The 21,575-nt window shown below is 36.6% G+C and overlaps 2 protein-coding genes and 3 pseudogenes across 2 annotated transcripts; all 5 read left to right on the top strand.

The window, feature by feature from the left end:
- The first annotated feature begins 1,227 nt into the window (after positions 1 to 1,227).
- Positions 1,228 to 2,389, top strand: LOC128041046 (pectate lyase-like; annotated as a pseudogene).
- Positions 2,390 to 7,373: 4,984 nt separating this feature from the next.
- Positions 7,374 to 7,808, top strand: LOC128041047 (probable pectate lyase 3). Its single transcript, XM_052630352.1, has one exon. It carries the CDS (start codon positions 7,374 to 7,376, stop codon positions 7,806 to 7,808), a length of 435 nt encoding a protein of 144 aa, XP_052486312.1.
- A 2,864-nt stretch (positions 7,809 to 10,672) lies between these two features.
- Positions 10,673 to 11,661, top strand: LOC105766726 (probable pectate lyase 3; annotated as a pseudogene).
- Positions 11,662 to 13,891: 2,230 nt separating this feature from the next.
- On the top strand, positions 13,892 to 15,390 carry LOC128041048 (probable pectate lyase P59; annotated as a pseudogene).
- Positions 15,391 to 17,755: 2,365 nt separating this feature from the next.
- Positions 17,756 to 18,794, top strand: LOC128041049 (pectate lyase-like). The gene is made up of 4 exons (XM_052630353.1): positions 17,756 to 18,235; positions 18,329 to 18,379; positions 18,479 to 18,535; positions 18,630 to 18,794. Exons 1-4 carry the CDS (start codon positions 17,756 to 17,758, stop codon positions 18,792 to 18,794), a joined length of 753 nt encoding a protein of 250 aa, XP_052486313.1.
- The last annotated feature ends 2,781 nt before the right edge of the window (positions 18,795 to 21,575 follow it).

A 21,575-nucleotide genomic window follows, 5' to 3' on the forward strand; every position in this document is an offset into this window, starting at 1 on the left:
CCCGTATAGAGTCAAATACCGAAGCAAAAAAACTTGCAAAGCCGAGAGGACATAGGATTAATAATTCGGCATCGATTTTTGAGTTGATCATTAGTTGACGCGTGGTATCAACTTAGTCAAGTGCTTAAATAATCATATAGATATTTATAATTGATGGATTTAATAAAGTATGCGTAACAAAATTGAAATTCATAAAAGAAAATCAATGTTTTGGTACAGTGTTAAATTTAAGGTTTTATTAACATAATAATTGATGTGGGTTCAAATCCGTTTGACAGCATATTTTATATTCTTTTAAAATAATAAGAACTAAAATAGCCTTCGATAATATAACTTATTTTCAACATGACAGGAAAGTATTTCTAATTTACGTAATATAGTCGTGTCACCGATTAGTTAAGGACTTCTATAACAGTTAGTATAAATTGTAAATATATTGAAATATGCATTAAAAATCATCACAGAGGTTCAATTTCCCCTTGAATCTCTGTACTCTTTTAGCCCTTTAAAATTTCATCGTCCTATTTTTAAAATTACATGAATTTGATGCTTTACTTATTCAGTTTAATATAATTTTGGAAAAAATCAAATTGATAGCACTACAAAAAAAATTTTGTTAAATTTGAATACTTAGTACTTTTATATTCAAACGTCCAATTAAAAAATTAAAGTCCAATTCATATCACATATTCAGATTTAAGAGAAATCAATAATCGTTCTTACCAATTGACCTTTTATTTTTTAAATCAGCTAAGTGGAAGGACTAAAATCTTGAAATTGAAAGCAAAGAGGTTTCATCTGGAAATGTTGAAGAGTAGAGGGATTGGATGATAATTAGAGAATTTATTTTTCTAATTTCTGAAATTAGACGTTCAGAATGGCGTAAAAAATGCAAGAAAAACCTCAGTGGTTTCTATCGAAAAAAAGGAAAAGAAAATCCAAACATTTTTTACGCACTCAAAACACTGGTAGCCAAGTATGTGTTGTAAATTTGGTAATTTTAGTGAATCCTGGTGTAGTATAAATAGCGACATAATGATGGTGTTCTAAGCAAATCAAGCTCAAGTTCAATTTTTTTCTCGTAGCTTGTCTCTCCAATCCTATTAGGGTCTTGTTTGCATCCAACCAGTTGTTTCCAAGGGATAGGCTTTGATAGTTAAAATAAGAACCACTATGTGTATTTCTAGTTATAGTTATAGTTTCTTTCTATTGTTATTTGTTGTCATAATGCCAAAACTAGAAGCTCATCTCGCTGAATATCTCAAGGTCTATCTCCCCAACCCGGAGGAGGTGGTCTGCCATTATAATAACCATTTCTCTAGGACCATGCTCGAGTTTTATATCACCAAAAGGGTGTTGGCAAAAATGAAAAAGGGTCCCTGTGAGGTTACCAACCACGTTGATAGTTGCTGGTGATGTGATCCTAACTAGGAAAAGAATAGGAAGAAGTTGGCTGACTGTGCCCCTGGATTTGCTCGTGGTACTACCGGTGGAAAGGGTGGTAAGTTTTATGTGGTCATTGACCTTTTTGATAATGCTGCTGACCCCAAGCCTGGAACTCTGCTTCATGCTGTCACACAAACTAGACAACTTTGGATCTCTTTCAAAGGGTCCATGACCATCACGCTGAAATAAGAGCTCATTGTTACAATTCATAAGACCATTGATGCGAGGGGAACCAATGTTAAAATTTGCAATTGTGCTAGTATTACTGTCCAATTTACGGAGAACGTCGTTATCCATGACCTTCAAATCTATAACATTACTCCTGCCAAGGGTGGCATGATCAAGGATGGTGAAAACCACCATGGGTTATGGGGTGGCAGCGACGGAGATGGGGTCTTTCTTTTCGGAGCAACCATCTTTCCCTTCACCATTGTGCCGATGGCCTTATCGATGTCATTCAAGGATCCACAACCGTTGCCATTTCTAACTGCCACTTCACTGACCACAACGATGTAATCTTACTATTCTTTCTATTCTAAACTAGGCACGATGAGGAAATTTTTTATTGAGAAAAATAGTACAATTCAAATGAAAAAAATTACAGGTGATGTTTTTTGGAGCAAGGAACTCGTACAGTGCCGACCAGAAGATGCAGCTCACTGTTGGTTTGAACCACTTCAGCAAAGGATTGGAAGAGAGGATGCCTAGGTGCCGGTTTGGTTTTATTCATGTCCTCCAAAATTACTACAATCACTGGTTCTTGTATGCCATTGGCGGCACCTGCCACCCTACAATTATTAGCCAGGGCAATAAGTATTCCGTGCCAGACACCTTCGAGGCTAAGGAGGTGACCTGTAGGGGCCTCTTAAAGCTGGCACAGGCTGATCACTTCATAAAAGGTGCCTGCTTTACACTATCCGATAATCCAAGTACCAACAAGTAATTTGGTGTTGACAAAATGATGCCTTTCAGACCCGGTTAAATGGTCCCCAAACTCACAAAGTATGTCGGACCACTCAGATGCACAATCGGCTGTCCTTGCTAAAACACTATTTTTATATGCATGTGTCCTCCCTTTTTTACGTACAACATTTGATACCCAAGCATAGTACATTTGGGATTTTTCTGAATGATTGTCAGTAAATTTTCTTTTATGCGATTCCACCCTATTCTCTTCTTCTCTCCTACTAATAGATAATTACAATTTTTTTCACACGCGTATCTGTGGAAATCATAACTTTAGAACATAAATATGTGTTTGAAAATAACATATAATGAATAATGAAATGTGTGGTTTGAAACAAATTAGCAATAATAACATTGATTATCATGGTGTTTTTATCAATCTTACGTTGGTGTGGGCACTAAATCAATCAAATACATTAATGGAACATATCTAGTATATATATTCTATTGCAAGGTTTTGTTGGATTTGTGGAAACCTTTAGGTTTAAGTGAGTTTCGAATTCGCTCTGTGTCACCAATAATTTCATGACAGGTATCAAAATTAATGAAATTAAATATTTCATTAGAATTAGAGTTGGGTCATTAATTAAAAATTTTAACAATCTTGAGACCATTTAGTTTCTATAAATTTTGTATGTGCCAACTTACATATTTGGGTACTCAGTCATTTTTCAAAACATGTCAAATCGAGAAAAGAAAGAAAGAAGAATCATGAGTGTTCCTCATATAGTAATATTCCTTTGAATGCAATCGCAATGGGGATTCCTCCCGGTGTTCTTGCATCACCATGAACTAAGTTGATTTTGTAGTACAACATTTATAATGGAGACATCAAGTATACTTTTAAGGTGGTGTATCAGTTTGATTTCTTTAAGGCTCAGCGACGGTCGATGAGCCGTCCAAGGCCCCTAATACTTTTAAAATATTTCTTTAAAGAAGTTCACTTGATAGGTTTGAGCTCCCACAAATGACATTGCTTTTAGCAATATAGAGTCAAATTCTGAAGCAAAAAAACTTGGACAGCTGAGTGGACATAGGATTAATAATTCGGCATCTATGTTTTGAGTTGATCCTTAGTTAAAGCATGGTATCAACTTAGTCAAGGGCTTAAATAATCGTATAGATATTTAGAATTGATGGAGGTAATAAAGTATGCGTAACAAAATTGAAATTCATAAAAGAAAATCAATGTTTCGGTACACTGTTAAATTTAAGGTTTTACTAACACAATAATTAATGTGGGTCCAAATCCTTTCGACAGCATATTTTATATTCTTTTAAAATAATAATAACTAAAATAGCCTTCAATAATATAACTTGTTTTAAACATGAAAGGAAAGTATTTCTAATTTTTGTAATAAAGTCGGTGCTCAATCGACTCGTGTCACCGAATTAGTTAAGGACTTCTATAAAAGTTAGTATAGATTGTAACGATAACGAAATATGCATTAAAAATAACCAAAGAGGTTTAATTTCTCCTTAAATCTCTGTACTCTTTTAGACTTTTAACAGTTGAATACTTTGTACTTTTATATTCAAAGGTCCAAGTAAAAAATTAGAGTCCAATTCATATCACATATTCAGAGTTAAGAGAATTCAATCAACTCTCTTACCAATTGAACTTTTATTTTTTAAATCAGCCATGTGGAAGGACTAAAATCTTGAAATTGAAAGCAAAGAGGTTTCATCTGGTAATGTTAAAGAGTAAAGGGATTGGAGGATATTAGAGATTTTTTTTTAATTTTTTAAATTAGACGTTCAGAATGGAGTAAAAAAGGCAAGAAAAACCTCAACTGTTTCTATCAAAAAAAGGAAAACAAAATTCAAACATTTTTTATGCACTCGAAACACTGGTAGCCAAGTGTGTTTTGTAAATTTTGTAGTTTTAATAAATCTCGGTGTAGTATAAATAGCGACATAATGATAGTGTTTGTGGCACCCCAAACCTGACCTAGACGTTATGGCCGTATCTGGTGTGTCACATTGAAGTTTCTCTCGAAAAATTAGCTTGTTGACAAACTCATTTCTTATTTTTTAGGAAACCTCTTATTAATAACTAACGGAGCACTTATTCATATGCTTGCCTTGTTAACTGCTTTTTGTTATATTAAGTTGATTTAAAACGCGGAAGCATTTTAATAACTCTAACGTTTAAAGCTCGTGTATTTGAAAACCGTAATTATTTTCAAAATTCGTTTTCAAATAACTACCAGTATAAAACATAAAAGTACAAACCCAATTAAAAATTTAAAACCAAATTAAAAGGCCTTTTTACAAAAACCAAAACCCACCTCATTAATTAAAATAAAAATAAAAGCTAAAGTGAACAGCAGTGACTGTGTGGCCACCTCTGAGTCCCTCGCTGCACCAAACTGCCTATGGCTGAGGATTACCTGTACAGTTAGAAGAGAGGGTGAGTTTACGAACACTCAGTGTGTAATCCTCTACCAAACAATCAGCATGCAACATGTAGAATCAGTCTGGGCCTGAGCCCTATATAGTAACAGAGTGTGGGCCTTAGCCCAATAGAGTATCAGAGTGTGGGGCTTAGCCTAATACAGTTACAGAGTGTGGGCCTTAGCCCAATATAGTAACAGAGTGTGGGCCTTAGCCCAATATAGTAACAGAGTGTGGACCTTAGCCTAATAGAGTAACAGTGCAAATGCAGTAATGCAACCCATCCCAATCCAGCCAACACACCACTCCATACCATCAACGTACCATATGGGGATAAAATCAACCTAGCGAGCCAACACACCAATATCGCAGCAAAGCTGGCAGTAATAGTAACGAAGCAAAGCTGCCAGTAACACTATTTGTGACAAAGCCACCACTATAGTATACTTCTCCTATATTAGAATTCCAACCCCATGCAGCATGTCATGTCATAAATCATACGTGTATGCAGTATGTCATACTCAGTAACAGTCGTATATATATCATAGAACAAGTCGGTCATACACACATTTCAATTCTTAGGGGTATAACAGTCATTTTACCCTATGGGGATATTTCGATCATTTTACCCTTCGGGGGTATTTCGGTCATTTTACCCTTCGGGGGTATTTCGGTCATTTTAGAGGCCTATTTTGGCCTAAGCCCATGATAACGCTCATGAGGGCCTCTATAGTCCCACACTGGGTTTAGTGCCTCGGTTTACCACACGAGCATTCGCACGCCCTTACGGTCTCAGCGCCGTCTTTTTTGGCTTTTCGGCTTTTACCGATTTGCAGTTGAAAGAGAGTGTGATTACACACTTGTTTACGAGAAGAGTAATATTTCCACGAACGCCCACCTAGAAACAAACATGTCCCACAGTTAGTTCATAATCGTTAGGGTACAACGCCCTCTTAAAAGCACTTAAACCCAATCACCCTGCTTACCTTGATTAAATGTTGAAGCCAAGATTGATTATTTCAACAACTTGCAAACCACTACTCCTCGAAGGAACCCTAAAACCGCAACGAGCAACACCATAAAAGGAAGAAAACAACCAAAGGCAATTAAAGGTTAAGGAAGAGTATTCGGTTTTGAATAGGAAGGAGAAGAACAAATATACTCAAGTGATAAGTAAAACCACATACCGAAAGTCAGAAACCTATAGCAGAAAAACATGAAAAGAAGCAGAGAGAATCAATGTAGTGAACGATATAGTGAATGATAACGTTCAGCTACACCACCCTCAAAGAAAAAGGAAAAAGTCTCAGTCAAAAAGGAATATAGAAGATAGAAACACAAACAGTAAGGGAAGATTATTCGGTCAGTGGAGAAAATGAGAAAAGAAGAAAGGTTCGGCTAGAAGAAAAGAGAAAAGGAAAAGAGAGTATAGGAGGATTCAACAAATGGGGAAAAAGAGAAGAAAAAGCAGCAAAGAAACGAAAAGTGATCAATCCCTAAATGTACTTTCGAAACTAACTGAAACTTAAGCAAACTGAGAGAGTACTCCAAAGAAATAAAAATCGAAACTGAAACCTTTGACGAAAAATAACTAAATTCAGCACAATAACCTTCCCTAGCCGAATTCTCACTGTTAGAATACCCCCAAACGACACAACTCCCCCTCACTCTCAAACTCCTTGATTTTCTTCTAAAATCCCTCCCCTTATCCCTCTTTGATTTTCTCCATCATATCCTTCCTCAACTCCCTCCATACCAGTTCAAATTCCTCTCAGCAGTATTCTAGTCCAACTCCACCACCTATCCAGCTTAAGTAGCAAAATAAATACTCCATTGCGCAACCCAGGACTTCAACCTCAAACCTCCCAGTTACTCAACACACCACCTTGCCACTAGATCATAAGCTTTTCTTGTGACATAAAACTATCACTAAAATTTATAAGACCTACATGCCTATGTTAAGGTTCATTTAAGAGCAAAAATTAAAAATTTTGCCAAGGCCAAGACTTGAACCCAGGCTCATCAAACACTCCTAAACACACCTAAATCACTTAGCCATTAGAGTAAACAAGCGATCAGTGTCAAAACATGCAAAAATTAGAGACTTATATTTTGGGGCGTTACAGTGTTCCAAGCAAGTCAAGCTCGAGTTCAAGTTTCTGGTGTCGTAGCTTGTCTCTCCTATCCTATTAGGGTCCTATTTGTATCCAACCAATTGTTTCCTAGAGCTAAGCTTTGATAGTTAAAATAAGAACCACTATGGGTATTTCTAGTTATAGCTATGGTTTCTTTCTATTGTTAATTGTTGTCACAATCCCAACCCTAGAAGCTCATATCGCTAAATATGACGAGTACTGGAAGGCACGAGAATTGGAAGACATTGAGAACCTGGACAAGGCCTATCACTCCAACCTGGAGGAGGTGGATCGCCATTACAATGACCACTTCTCTAGGACAATGATTGAGTTTTATAACACTAAAAGGCTGTTGGCAGAATCGAAAAAGGGTCCCTTTGAGGTTAACAACCACGTTGACAGTTTTGGCGATGTGATCCTGACTGGGAAATGAATAGGAAGAAGTTGACTTACTATACCCCTAGATTTGCTCGTGGTACTACCGGTGGAAAGGGTGGTGAGTTTTACGCGGTCATTGACCCCATTGATAATGCTGCTGATCCCAAGCCTAGAACTCTACGTCATGCTATCACCCAAACTGGACCACCTTGGATCACTTTCAAAACGTCCATGACCATCAAGCTGGAACAGGAGCTCATTGTTACAAGTGATAAGACCATTGATGCGAGGGGAGCCAATGTAGAAATTTGCAATGGTGCTGGTATTACTATCCAATTTGCGAAGAACGTCATTATCTATGGCCTTCAAATCCATCAAATTTTTCCCGCCAAGGGTGGTAAGATCAAAGATGGTGAAAACTACCATGGATTACGGGGTGCCAGCGACAGAGATGGGGTCTCTTTTTTCGGAGCAACCAACACTTAGCTCGACCATCTTTCCCTTCACCATTGCGCCAATGGCCTTATCGATTTCATTCAAGGATCAACTGTCGTTACCATTTCTAACTGCCACTTCACTCACAACAACGATGTAATCTTACTTTCCTTTCTATTTTAAACTAGGCATGACGAGAAATTTTTTAATTGACAGAAATAGTACAATTGAAATGAAAAAAATTACAGGTGATGTTGTTCGGAGCGAGCAACTCTTACTTTGAGCCACTTCGGTAAAGGATTGGTAGAGAGGATGCCTAGGTGTCGATTTAGTTGTATTCATGTCATCAATAATGACTACAATCACTAATTCTTTATGCCATTGTTGGCACCTGCAACCCTACAATTATCAGCCAGGGCAATAGGTATTCTGCGCTAGGCACCTTCGGGGCTAAGGAGGTGACCTGTAGGGGCCTCTTAAAGCCAGCGCAGTGGAAGAATTGGAACTGGGTATCACAGGGTGACCACTTCGAGAACGGTGCTTTTTTTATGCCATCCGGTAATCCAAGTGCCAACAAGCAATTTGGTGCCGACAAAATGATGCCTTTCAAACCCGGTCAAATGGTCCCCAAACCTACAAAGTATGCCGGACCACTCAACTGTATAATCGGTCGTCCTTGCTAAAAACACTATTTTTATATGCATGTGTCCTCTCTTATTTATGTACAATATATGACACCCAAGCACAATACATTTGGGTTTTCTTGTGAATGATTGTCAATAAATTTTCTTTTATGCAATTCCACCCTATTCTCTTCTTCTTTCCAACTAATGGATAATTACAATTTTTTTCACATGCGTATCTGTGAAAATCATAAATTTAGAACATAAATGTGTGTTTGAAAATAACATATAATGAATAATGAAATGTGTGGTTTGAAACAAAGTAACAATAATAACATTGATTATCATGGTGTTTTCATCAATCTTTAGTTGGTGTAGGCACCAAATCAATCAAATACATTAATCTAACATATCTTGTATATATATTCTATTGCAAGGTTTTGTTGGATTTGTGGAAACCTTCAATTTTAAGTGAGTTTAGAATTTGCTATGTGTCACCAATCATTTCATGACAGGTATGGAAATTAATGAAATTAAATAATTTGTTAGAACTAAATTTGCATAATTAATTAAAAATTTTAACAATCGTGAGACCATTTAGTTTCTATAAATTTTGTATGTCCTAACTTACATATTTAGGTACTCAATCATTTTTCAAAACACATCAAATCGAGCACAGAAAGAAGAAGAAACATGAGTGTTCCTCATACAATAATATTCCAATTAATGCAATCACAATGGCGTTTCCTCCCAGTGTTCTTGCATCACTGTGAAGTAAGTTGATTTTTTACTACAACATTTATAACGGAGACATCAAGTATACTTTTACGGTGGTGTATGCGTTTGATTTCTTTAAGGCTCAGTAAGGGTCGGGGAGCCGTCCAGGGCCACTAATACTTTTAAAAGATTTCTTTAAAGAAGTTCACTTGATTGGTTTGAGCTCCCACAAATGATGTTGCTTTTACCAGTATAGAGTCAAATACTGAAGAAAAAATACTTACAAAACCGATAGGACATAGGATTTATATTTTGGCATCTATGTTTTGTGTTGATCCTTAGTTGAAGTGTGGTATCAACTTAGTCAAGGGCTTAAACAATCGTATAGATATTTATAATCAACAGAGTTAATAAAGTGTGCGTAAAAAAATTGGCATTCATAAAAGAAAATCAATGTTTTGGTACAGTGTTAAATTTAAGGTTTTCCTAACATAATAATTGATGTGGGTTCAAATCCTTTCAACAGCATATTTTATATTCTTTTAAAATAATAAGAACTAAAATTGCCTTCAATAATATAACTTATTTTAAACATGAGAGGAAAGTATTTCTAATTTCCATAATTGAATTGGTGCTCGATCGACTCGTGTCACCGTATTAGTTAAAGACTTCTATAAAAGTAAGTATAGACTGTAATGATATTGAAATATGCATTAAAAATCACCGAAGAGGTTCAATTTCCCCTTGAGTCTCTGTACTTTTTTAGACTTTTAAAATTTGAATACTTAGTACTTTTTTATTCAAAGGTCCAAGTAAAAAATTAGAGTTAAATTCATATCACATATTCAGATTTAAGAGAAACCAATAAACTCTCTTACCAATTGAACTTTTATTTTTAAAATTAGCCAAATGGAAGGACTAAAATCTTGAAATTGAAAGCAAAGAGGTTTCATCTGGAAATGTAGAAGAGTAGAGGATTGGAGGATAATTAGAGAATTTTTTTTTGTAATTTCTAAAATTAGACGTTCAGAATGGCGTAAAAAAGGCAAGAAAAACGTCAACTATTTCCATCCAGAAAAAAAAGAAAATGAAAATCCAAATATTTTTTACGCACTCAAAACACTGGTAGTCAAGTGTGTTTTGTGAATTTGGTAATTTTAATGAATCACGGTGTTGTATAAATAGTGACATAATGATGGTGTTTCAAGCAAATCAAGCTCGAGTTCAAGTTTTTGGTGTCGTAGCTTGTCTCTCCTATCCTACTAGGGTCCTGTTTGCATCCAACCAATTGTTTCCAATAGCTAGGCTTTCATAGTTAAAATAAGAACCACTATCGATATTTCTAGTTATAGTTATAGTTTCTTTCTGTTGTTATTTGTTGTCTTAATCCCAACCCTAGAAGCTCATATCGCTGAATATGACAAGTAATAGAAGGCATGAGAATTGGAAGCCATTGAGAACCTGGATAAGGCCTATCCCTACAACCCAGAGGAGGTGGTCCGCCATTACAATAACTACTTCTCTAGGACCATGCTTGAGTTTTACATCACCAAAAGGGTGTTGGCAAAATAAAAAATGGGTCCCTATGAGGTTACCAAGCACTTTGACAATTGCTGGTGATGTCATCCTGACTGGGAAAAGAATACGAAGAAGTTGGCTGACTGTGCCCCTGGATTTGCTCCTGGTACTATTGGTGGAAAGGGTGCTGAGTTTTACGTGGTTACTAAACCTACTGGTAATGCTGCTGACCCCAAGCCTGGAACTCTACGTCATGCTGTCACCCAAACTGGACCACTTTGGATCACTTTCAAAGGGTCCATGACAATCAAGCTGGAACAGGAGCTCATTGTTACAAGTGATAAGACCATTGATGCGAGGGGAGCCTATGTGGAAATTTGTAATGGTACTGGTATCACTATCCAATTTGCAAAGAATGTCATTATCCACGGCCTACAAATCCATCACATTATCCCCGCCAATGGTGGCAAGATCAAGTATGGTGAAAACCACCATAGGTTACGGGGTGACAACGACAGAGATGGGGTCTCTCTTTTTGAAGCAACCAATGTTTGGCTTGACCATCTTTCCCTTAACCATTGTGCCAATGGCCTTATCGATGTTGGTCAAGGATCAACTACCGTTACCATTTCTAACTTCCACTTCACTGACCACAACGATGTAAGCTTACTTTCCTTTCTATTTTAAACTAGGCATGACGAGGAATTTTTTAATTGACAAAAATAGTACAATTGAAATGGAAAAATTTACGGGTGATGTTGTTCGGAGCGAACGACTCTTACAGTGCCGACAAGAAGATGTAGGTCACTGTTGCTTTGAACCACTTCGGTAAAGGATTCGTAGAGAGGATGCCTAGGTGTCGATTTGGTTTTATTCATGTCATCAACAATGACTACAATCACTGGTTCCTGTATGCCATTGGCGACACCAGCAACCCTACAATTATCAGCCAGGGCAATAGGTATTTTGTGCTAGGCACCTTTGGGGTTAAAAAGGTGACCTGTAGGGGCCTCTTAAAGCCAGCACAGTGGAAGAATTGGAACTAGGTATCAAAGGGTGACCACTTCGAGAACAGTGTCGTTTTTACACCATCCGGTAATCCAAGTCCTAGCAAGCAATTTGGTACCGACAAAATGATGCCTTTCAAACCTGGTGAAATGGTCCCAGAACTCACAAAGTATGCCGGACCACTCAGCTGTACAATAGGTCGTCCTTGCTAAAAACACTATTTTTATATGCATGTGTCCTCCCTTTTTTATGAACAATATTTCGTACCCAAGCATAGTACATTTGGGATTTTTTCTGAATGATTGTCAGTAAATTTTCTTTTATGCGATTCCACCCTTTCTCTTCTTCTCTCATACTAATAGATAATTACAATTTTTTTCACACGCGTATCCGTGGAAATCATAAATTTAGAACATAAATGTGTGTTTGAAAATAACATATAATGAATAATGAAACGTGTGGTTTGAAACAAAGTAACAATAATAACATTGATTATCATGGTGTTTTCATCAATCTTTAGTTGGTGTAGGCACGAAATCAATGAAATACATTAATCTAACATATCTAGTATATATATTCTATTGCAAGGTTTTGTTGGAATTGTGGAAACCTTCAGTTTTAAGTGAGTTTAGAATTTGCTATGTGTCACCAATCATTTCATGGCATGTATCGAAATTAATGAAATTAAGTAAATGGTTAGAACTAAAGTTGTAGAATTAATTAAAAATTTGAACAATCGTGAGACCATTTACTTTTTATAAATTTTGTATGTCCCAACTTACATATTCAGGTATTCAGTCATTTTTCAAAATACATCAAATAAAGAAAAGAAAGAAAGAAGAATCATGAGTGTTCCTCATATAGTAATATTCCTATTAATGCAATGGCAATGGCAATTCCTCCCGGTGTTCTTGCATCACCATGAGCTAAATTGAAGTATGCATTTAAGGTGGTGTATGAGTTTGATTTCTTTAAGGCTCAGCGAGGGTCAGGGAGCCGTCCAAGGCCCCTAATACTTTTAAAAGATTTCGTTAAAGAAGTTCACTTGATAGGTTTGAGCTTCCACAAATGATGTTGCTTTTACCAGTATAGAGTCAAATTCCGAAGAAAAAAAATTTGCAAAGCCGAGAGGACATAGGATTAATAATTTGACATGTATGTTTTGAGTTGATCCTTAGTTGACGCGTGGTATCAACTTAGTCAAGGGCTTAAATAATCGTATAGATATTTATAATTGATGGAGGTAATAAAGTATGCGTAATAAAATTGAAATTCATAAAAGAAAATCAATGTTTTGGTACAGTGTTAAATTTAAGGTTTTAGTAACATAATAATTGATGTTGGTTCAAATACCTTCGACAACATATTTTATATTATTCTAAAATAATAAGAACTAAAGTAGCCTTCAATAATATAATTTATTTTAAACATGAAATGAAAGTATTTCTAATTTCTGAAATAGAGTCAGTGCTCGATCGACTCGTTTCACTGAATTAGTTAAGGACTTCTATAAAAGTTAGTATAAATTGTAACGATAATGAAATATGCATTAAAAATCACCACAAAGGTTTAATTTCCCCTTGAATCTTTGTACTCTTTTAGGCCTTTAAAATTTCATTGTTCTATTTTTAAAATTACATGAATTTGATGCTTTACTTATTCAGTTTAATATAATTTTGGAAAAAAATATCAAATTGATAGCACTACTAAAACAATTCGTTAAATTTGAATACTTAGTAATTTTATATTCAAAGGTCAAATTAAAAATTAGAGTCCAATTCATATCACATATTGATTTAAGAGAAATCAATAAACTTTCTTACCAATTGAACTTTTATTTTTTAAATCAGTGAAGTGGAAGGACTAAAATCTTGAAATTGAAAGCAAAGAGGTTTCATCTTGAAATGTTGAAGAGTAGAGGGATTGAAGGATAATTAGAGAATTTTTTTTGTAATTTCTAAAATTAGACGTTCAGAATGGCGTAAAAAATGCAAGAAAAACGTCAAGTATTTCTCTCCAAAAAAAAAAAGAAAAAGAAAATCCAAACATTTTTTACGCACTCGAAACACTAGTAGTCAAGTGTGATTTCTAAAATTAGATGTTCAGAATGGCATAAAAAATGCAAGAAAAACGTCAACTATTTCTATCCAAAAAGAAAAGAAAAAGAAAATCCAAACATTTTTTACGAACTTGAAACACTGGTAGTCATGTGTGTTTTGTAAATTTGGTAATTTTAATGAATCCCGGTGTAGTATAAATAGCGACATAATGATGGTGTTCCGAGCAAATCAAGCTCGAGCTCAAGCTTTTGGTGTCGTAGCTTGTCTCTCCTATCCTATTAGGGTCCTGTTTGCATCCAACCAGTTGTTTCCAAGAGCTAGGCTTTGATAGTTAAAATAAGAACCACTACGTGTATTTTTGTAGTTATAGTTTCTTTCTATTGTTATTTGTTGTCATAATCCCAACCTTAGAAACTCATATCACTAAAAATGACGAGTACTGGAAGGCACGAGAATTGGAAGCCATTGAGAACATGGACAAGGCCTATCACCCCAACCCAGAGGAGGTGGTCCGCCATTACAATGACCACTTCTCTAGGACAATGCTCGAGTTTTATATCACCAAAAGGGGTTGGAAGAATCGAAAAAGGGTCTCTGTGAGGTTACCAACCACATTGATAGTTGCTAGTGATGTGATCCTGACTAGGAAAAGAACAGGAAGAAGTTGGCCTAGTGTGCCCCTGGATTTGCTCGTGGTACTACCAGTGGAAAGGGTGGTGTGTTTTACATGGTCATTGAACCTATTGATAATGCTGCTGACCCCAAGCCTGGAACTCTGCATCATGCTATCATCCAAACTGGACCGCTTTGGATCACTTTCAAAGGGTCTATGACCATCAAGCTGGAACAAGAGCTCATTGTTACAAGTAATAAGACCATTGATGCGAGGGTAGCCAACGTGGAAATTTGCAATGGTGCTGGTATTACTGTCCAATTTGTGATGAACATCATTATCCATGGCCTTCAAATCCATCACATTATTCCTACCAAGGGTGGCAAGATCAAGGATGGTGGCAACCACCGTGGGTTATGGGGTGCCAGCGATGGAGATGGGGTCTTTCTTTTCGGAGCAACCAATATTTGGCTTAACCATCTTTCCCTTCACCATTGTGCCGATGGCCTTATCAATGTCATTCAAGGATCCACTACCGTTACCATTTCTAACTACCACTTCACTGAGCACAATGATGTAATCTTAGTTTCCTTTCTATTTTAAACTAGGCACGACGAGAAATTTTTTGATTGACAAAATTGTACAATTGAAATGAAAAAAAATTACAAGTGATATTGTTCGGAGCAAGCGACTCTTCCAGTGTCAACAAGAAGATGCAGGTCACTGTTGCTTTGAGCCACTTCGATAAAGGACTGGTAGAGAGGATGCCTAGGTGCCGGTTTGGTTTTATTCATGTCGTCAACAATGACTCCAATCAGTGGTTCCTGTATGCCACTGGCGTCACCGGCAACCTTACAATTATCAATCGGGGCAATACATATTCCGCTCCAACCACCTTCGGGGCTAAGGAGGTGACCTGTAGGGGCCTCTTAAAGCCAACACAGTGGAAGAATTGGAACTTGGTATCAAAGTTTGACCACTTCGAGAACGGTGCCTTTTTTACACCATCCGGTAATCCAAGTGCCAGCAAGCAATTTGGTGCCGACAAAATGATGCCTTTCAAACCTGGATTTTTTGTGAATGGTTGTCAGTAAGTTTTCTTTTATGCAATTCCACCCTATTCTCTTCTTCTCTCCTACTAATAGATAATTACAATTTTTTTCACATTCGTATCTGTGGAAATCATAAATTTAGAACATAAATATGTGTTTGAAAGTAACATATAATGAATAATGAAATGTGTGGTTTGAAGCAAAGTAACAATAATAACATTCTTTATCATGGTGTTTTCATCAATCTTTAGTTGGTGTAGGCACCGAATCAATCAAATACATGAATCTAACATATCTAGTGTATATATTCTATTGCAAGGTTTTGTTGGATTTGTGGAAAGCTTCAGTTTTAAGTGAGTTTAGAATTCGCTATGTGTCACCAATCATTTAATGACAGGTATGGAAATTAATGAAATTAAATATTTGGTTAGAACTAAAGTTGCGTAATTAATTAAAAAATTTAACAATCTTGGGACCATTTAGTTTCTATAAATTTTGTATGTCCCAACTTACATATTCTGGTACTCAGTTATTTTTCAGAGCACATGAAATCAAGAAAAAGAAAGAAAGAAGAATCATGAGTGTTCCTCATATAGTAATATTCCTATTAATGCAATCGCAATGGTGATTCCTCTTGGTGTTCTTGCATCACCATGAACTAAATTGATTTTTTACAACATCATTTATAATGGAGACATCAAGTATGTATTTAATGTGGTGTATGAGTTAGATTTTTTTAAGGCTCGGTGAGGGTCGGGGAGTCATCCAAGGCCACTAATACTTTTAAAAGATTTCTTTAAAGAAGTTCACTTGATAGGCTTGAAATGCCACAAATGACGCTGCTTTTACCAGTATAGAGTCAAATACTGAAACAAGAAAACTTGTAAAGCTGAGAGTACATAGGATTAGTAATTTGACATCTATATTTGGAGTTGATCCTTATTTGACGCATGGTATCAACTTAGTCAAGGGCTTAAATAGTAATATAGTTTTCTATAATTGATGGAGGTAATAAAGTATGCATAAAAAATTAAAATTCATTAAAGAAATTCAATGTTTTGGTAGGGGTTAATTTAAGGTTTTACTAACTGAGGAATTGATGTGGGTTCAAATCCCTTCGAAAGCATATTTTATATATTTTTCGAAATAATAAAATTTAAAATATCCTTGAATAATATAACTTATTTTAAATACGAAATAAAAGTATTTCTAGTTTCTGTAATAGAGTCGGTGCTCGATCGACTCGTGTCACTGAATTAGTTAAGGACTTCAATAAATGTTAGTGTAGATTGTAACGAGAATGAAATATGCATTAAAAATCACTCAAAATGTTGAATTTCACCTCTAATCTCTGTACCATTTTAGACTTTTACAATTTCATCCTTCTATTTTTAAAATCACATCAAGTTACAGGTTTACTTACTCAATTTAATATAATTTTTAAAAATATATATCATTGATAACACTACTAACAAAATTTGTTAAATTTGAATACTTAGTACTTTTATATTCAAAGGTCTAATTAAAAAATTACAGTCCAGTTCATATCACATATTCAGATTTAAAAGATATCAATAAACTCTCTTATCGATTGAAGTTTTATTTTTTAAATCAGCCAAGTGGAAGGACTAAAATCTTGAAATTGAAAGCACAGACGTTTCATTTGGAAATGTTGAAGAGTATAATGAGTGGAGAAGAATTAGAGAATTTATTTTTCCAATTTCTGAAATTAGACATCCAGAATGGCGTAAAAATTCAAAAAAACCTCAACAAGTCCTATCCAAACAAAAAAGGAAATGAAATTCCAAACGTTTTTTACGCACTCGAGACACTAGTAGCCAACTGTGTTCTATAAATTTGGTAATTTTAATTAATCCCGGTGTAGTATAAATAGCCACATGATGATGGTGTTCCAAGCAAATCAAGCTCGAGTTCTACTATTTCTTGTCATAGCTTGTCTCTCGTATCCTATCAAGGTCCTGTTTGCATCCAACCAGTTGTTTCCAAGAGCTAGGCTTTGATAGATAAAAGAAGAACCACTGTGGGTATTTCTAGTTATAGCTATAGTTTTTTTCTGTTGTTATTTCTTATCGTAATCCCAACCTTAGAAGCTCACATCATCGACTATGAGGAGTACTGGAAGGCACGAGAATTGGAACGCATTGAGAACCTGGACAAGGCCTATCACCACAACCCAGAGGAGGTGGTCCGCCATTACAATGACCACTTCTCGACGACCATGCTCGAGTTTTATATCACCTAAAGGGTGTTGGTGGAATCAAAAAAGGGTCCATGTGAGGTTACCAACCCCGTTGATAGTTGTTGGCAATGTGATCCTAACTGGGAAAAGAATAGGAAGAAGTTGGCCAACTGTGCCCCTTGATTTACTCGTGGTACTACCAATGGAATGGGTGGTGAGTTTTACGTGGTCACTGACCCTATTGATAATGCGGCTGACCCCAAGTCTGGAACTCTTCATCATGTTCTCACCAAAACCAGACCACTTTGGATCACTTTCAAAGGGTCGAAGACCATCGAGCTAGAACATGAGCATATTGTTACAAGTGATAAGACCATTGATGCGGGGGGAGCCAATGTGGAAATTTGCAATGGTGCTGGTATTACTGTCCAATTTAGGAAGACTATCATTTGCCATGGCCTCCAAATCCATCACATTATGCTCGCCAAGGGTGGCAAGATCAAAGATGGTGAAAACCACCTTGGGTTACAGAGTGCCAACAACAGTGATAGGGTCTCTATTCTCGGAACAACCAACATTTGGCTCGACTATCTTTCCCTTCACCATTGCGCCTATGGTTTTATCGATGTCATTCAAGGTTCCACTGTCGTTATCATTTCTAACTGCCACTTCGGTTACCACGACAATGTAATCTTACTTTTCTTTTGTATTTTAAATTAGGCACGATGAGGAATTTTCTGATTGAAAAAAATAGTATAATTAAAATGAAATAAATTACAGGTGATGTTGTTCGGAGCAAGTGACTCCTACAATGCCAACGAGAAGATGCAGGTCACTCTTGCTTTGAACCACTTCGGTAAAGGATTGGTAGATAGGATGCCAAGGTGCCTTTGGTTTTATTCATGTCGTTAGCAATGACTACAATGACAGGTTCCTGTATGCCATTGGTGGCACCAACCACCCTACACTTATCATCCAACACAACAGGTATTTTGTGTCGGGCACCTTCGCGGCTTAGGAGGTGACTTGTAGGGGCCTCTTAAAACTGGCACAGTGGAAGAATTGGAACTGGGTATCACAGGGTGACGACTTCAAGAATAGTGCCTTTTTTACTCCATCGAGTAATCCGAGTGCTAGCAAGCAATTTGGTGCTGACAAAATGATGCCTTTCAAACCCGGTCAAATGGTCCCCGAACTCACAAAGTATGTCGGACCAGTCAGCTACACAATCGGTCATCCTTGCTAAAAACACTATTTTCATATGCATTTGTCCTCCCTTTTTTACATCCAAAATTTGATACCCAAGCATACTACATTTGTGATTTTTTGTGAATGATTGTCAATAAATTTTCTTTTATGCCATTCCACCCTATTCTCTTTTTCTCTCCTAATAAGAGATAATTACAATTTTTTTGCACACGTGTACATGTGTAAATGATAAATTTAGAACATAAATGTGTGTTTGAAAATAACATATAATTAATAATGAAATGTGTGTATTGAAACAAATTAACAATAATAACATTGATTATCATGGTGTTTTCATCAATCTTATGTTGGTGTGGGCACCAGATCAATCAAATACATTAATCTAACAAATCTAGTGTATATATTCTATTATAAGGTTTTGTTGGATTTGTGGAAACCTTCAGTTTTAAGTGAGTTTAGAATTTGCTATGCATCACCAATCATTTGATGATAGGTATGGAAATTAATGATTGTCTGCTTTAGTGGTTTAGTGATTTAGGAGTGTTTGGAAGTGTCTGAGAAGTCAGGGGTTCAAGTCTTGATGTGTAACCAGCCCACTGTAACAGTAGAATGGCAAAAGCCGAAAAGCCAGAAATACGGCTTTGAGACCACACCAGCGTGCGATCACTCGTGTGGTAAGCCAAACCCATGAACAATGGGTGATAAACTGTGGAGGCCTCCATGAGCATTTTCATGGGCTTAGGCTGTAATGGACCACGTTAGGCTAAAATGGGCCGTGTGGGCTCAATAGGCTCATGGGCCCCACACAGACGAAATTCACGATTTGTGGCAAATACTGGACTAGGCTATGTAAATCTCATACCCATGGCGAGATCTAGGCTGAGCGGGCTGCACGAGCGTGTGGGCCCACTTGGGTCGAGTAATAGGCCTTGGGCCCATTTACGCTATTATGGCCATTTAGGGTACCTGAGTCATACGAGGCCACTGCGAACCTTTCGAGAGGTCGATATTTGCATCGAGACCCCCACAGGGTAAAATTACTGAAATACCCCCGTAGGACAAAATGACCGAATTACCCCTATAGCGTAAAATGACCAAATTACCCCCATAGGGTAAAATGACCAAATTACCCCCATAGGGTAAAATGACTGAAATACCTCTATTAGGTAAAATGACTGTTATACCCCTAGGAGATGAAATGGCTGTTATGGCTTTATGTTATGACTGATTTCCTCTATGATATGTATGACTCTGATTGAGCATAACATTTTGTATACACGTATGATATTATGTCATGACATATTGTATGGGGATGAGTTGTTACATTTGGAGGAGTGTTCCCTACTGATAAGGTTGCACGGGTCGCCCAAGACGACTGTGGACCTACTGATGGCTATATGCCATTTATTTTACTGGCAGCTTTGCTGCGATATTGGTGTGTTGATGGTACGAAGTGGTGTGTTGGTTGGATTGGGATGGGTTGCATTACTGCACTGTACCGACACTGTATTGGGCTAAGGCCCACACTGTTACTGTATTAGGTTAAGGCCCACACTATTACTGTATTGGGGAAAGGCCTACATTGTTACTGTATTGGGCTAAGGCCCACATCGTACTATTACTGGATAGGGCTCAGGCCCAGACTGTCACTACTTGTTGTATACTAATTAACTTATAAGGGATTACACACTGAGTTTTAATAAACTTACCCCTCTGTTTAGTTGTGCAGGTAATCCCCAGTTGTTGGCGGGTCGGTGCTGCGGGGGACTCGATGATGGCCACACAACCGCATCAGCTTTGTTTTTATCTTTCGATTTATAAGTAACTAAATTTGGGTAGTTTTTTTGTAAAAAAGCCTCTTTAAAGTTATAAACTGCTAGTCGTAGAAAAAGACAGGTTTTCAAATGGTAACTATTTTTAAAGACACCACGTTTTCGTAATATTTCCTAAATCAAAACTTATACAATAAATGAGATCTTGGAAAATTTATAACTTTTTAAAAGTGATTAGCTTTCAATGATGCACGCTTGGAAATGAACAACCCGTTTAATAACAAAATGATTAATTGATTTTAAGGATTTTAACGACAACAAGGTTTGCGCTAAGCACCTCAATGTGACACTGCCAGATTCGGCCATAAATCCTAGGCTGAGTTTGGGGTATTAAATTTAGTGGTATCAGAGCCAGGTTTCAAAACTTAGTTGTGGAATGGGTTTTTAAACTTTGAATTTCTAAAAGTTACTTTTAAAAATTTTGAAATGTTCTGAAAGGATTTCGTAATTGTGTGGCACACCGAGTCTCCAGCGCCGAATCCGTAAGTTTTCTTTATACTGTACACTGCTTGAACTGAAATGCACTGAAAGACTACTATAGATAGTAGGACTGTACTGAAACTCTTTAGTGAGATTAAACTGAAACTGTAGGGAGACCTTGATTTGCGAAAACAAAACTCTGATTACTACTTTTGATAAGACATCTGTTAATAATTACTGGAACTACAAACTAATACATAAAACTTCGTAAATAGATAATACGTTATTTGATATGAGCATAAGAGGTACACATGGACGAGGTAAAAGAGGCCATGGTAGAGGCCGTAGAGGTGCTCGAGTTGGGTCATCGTCGTTTGGCCATATTCCTAATTTGTAACTAGAATGCACAACAGAAGCGTAGTGGTGGAGCCTATGTTATGCGATTGATCTGATAATTGGAAATTTTGAGGACGAAATTTCTTTAATGAGGAGTGATTTGTAACGCCCCAAATTTTGGGCCTAGAAGAAATAGGTTTTGAACAAGGGAATAATTAGGAGACTGCACA

This window comes from Gossypium raimondii, chromosome 5, assembly GCF_025698545.1.
Source record: "Gossypium raimondii isolate GPD5lz chromosome 5, ASM2569854v1, whole genome shotgun sequence".
NCBI classification, from domain to species: domain Eukaryota; kingdom Viridiplantae; phylum Streptophyta; class Magnoliopsida; order Malvales; family Malvaceae; genus Gossypium; species Gossypium raimondii.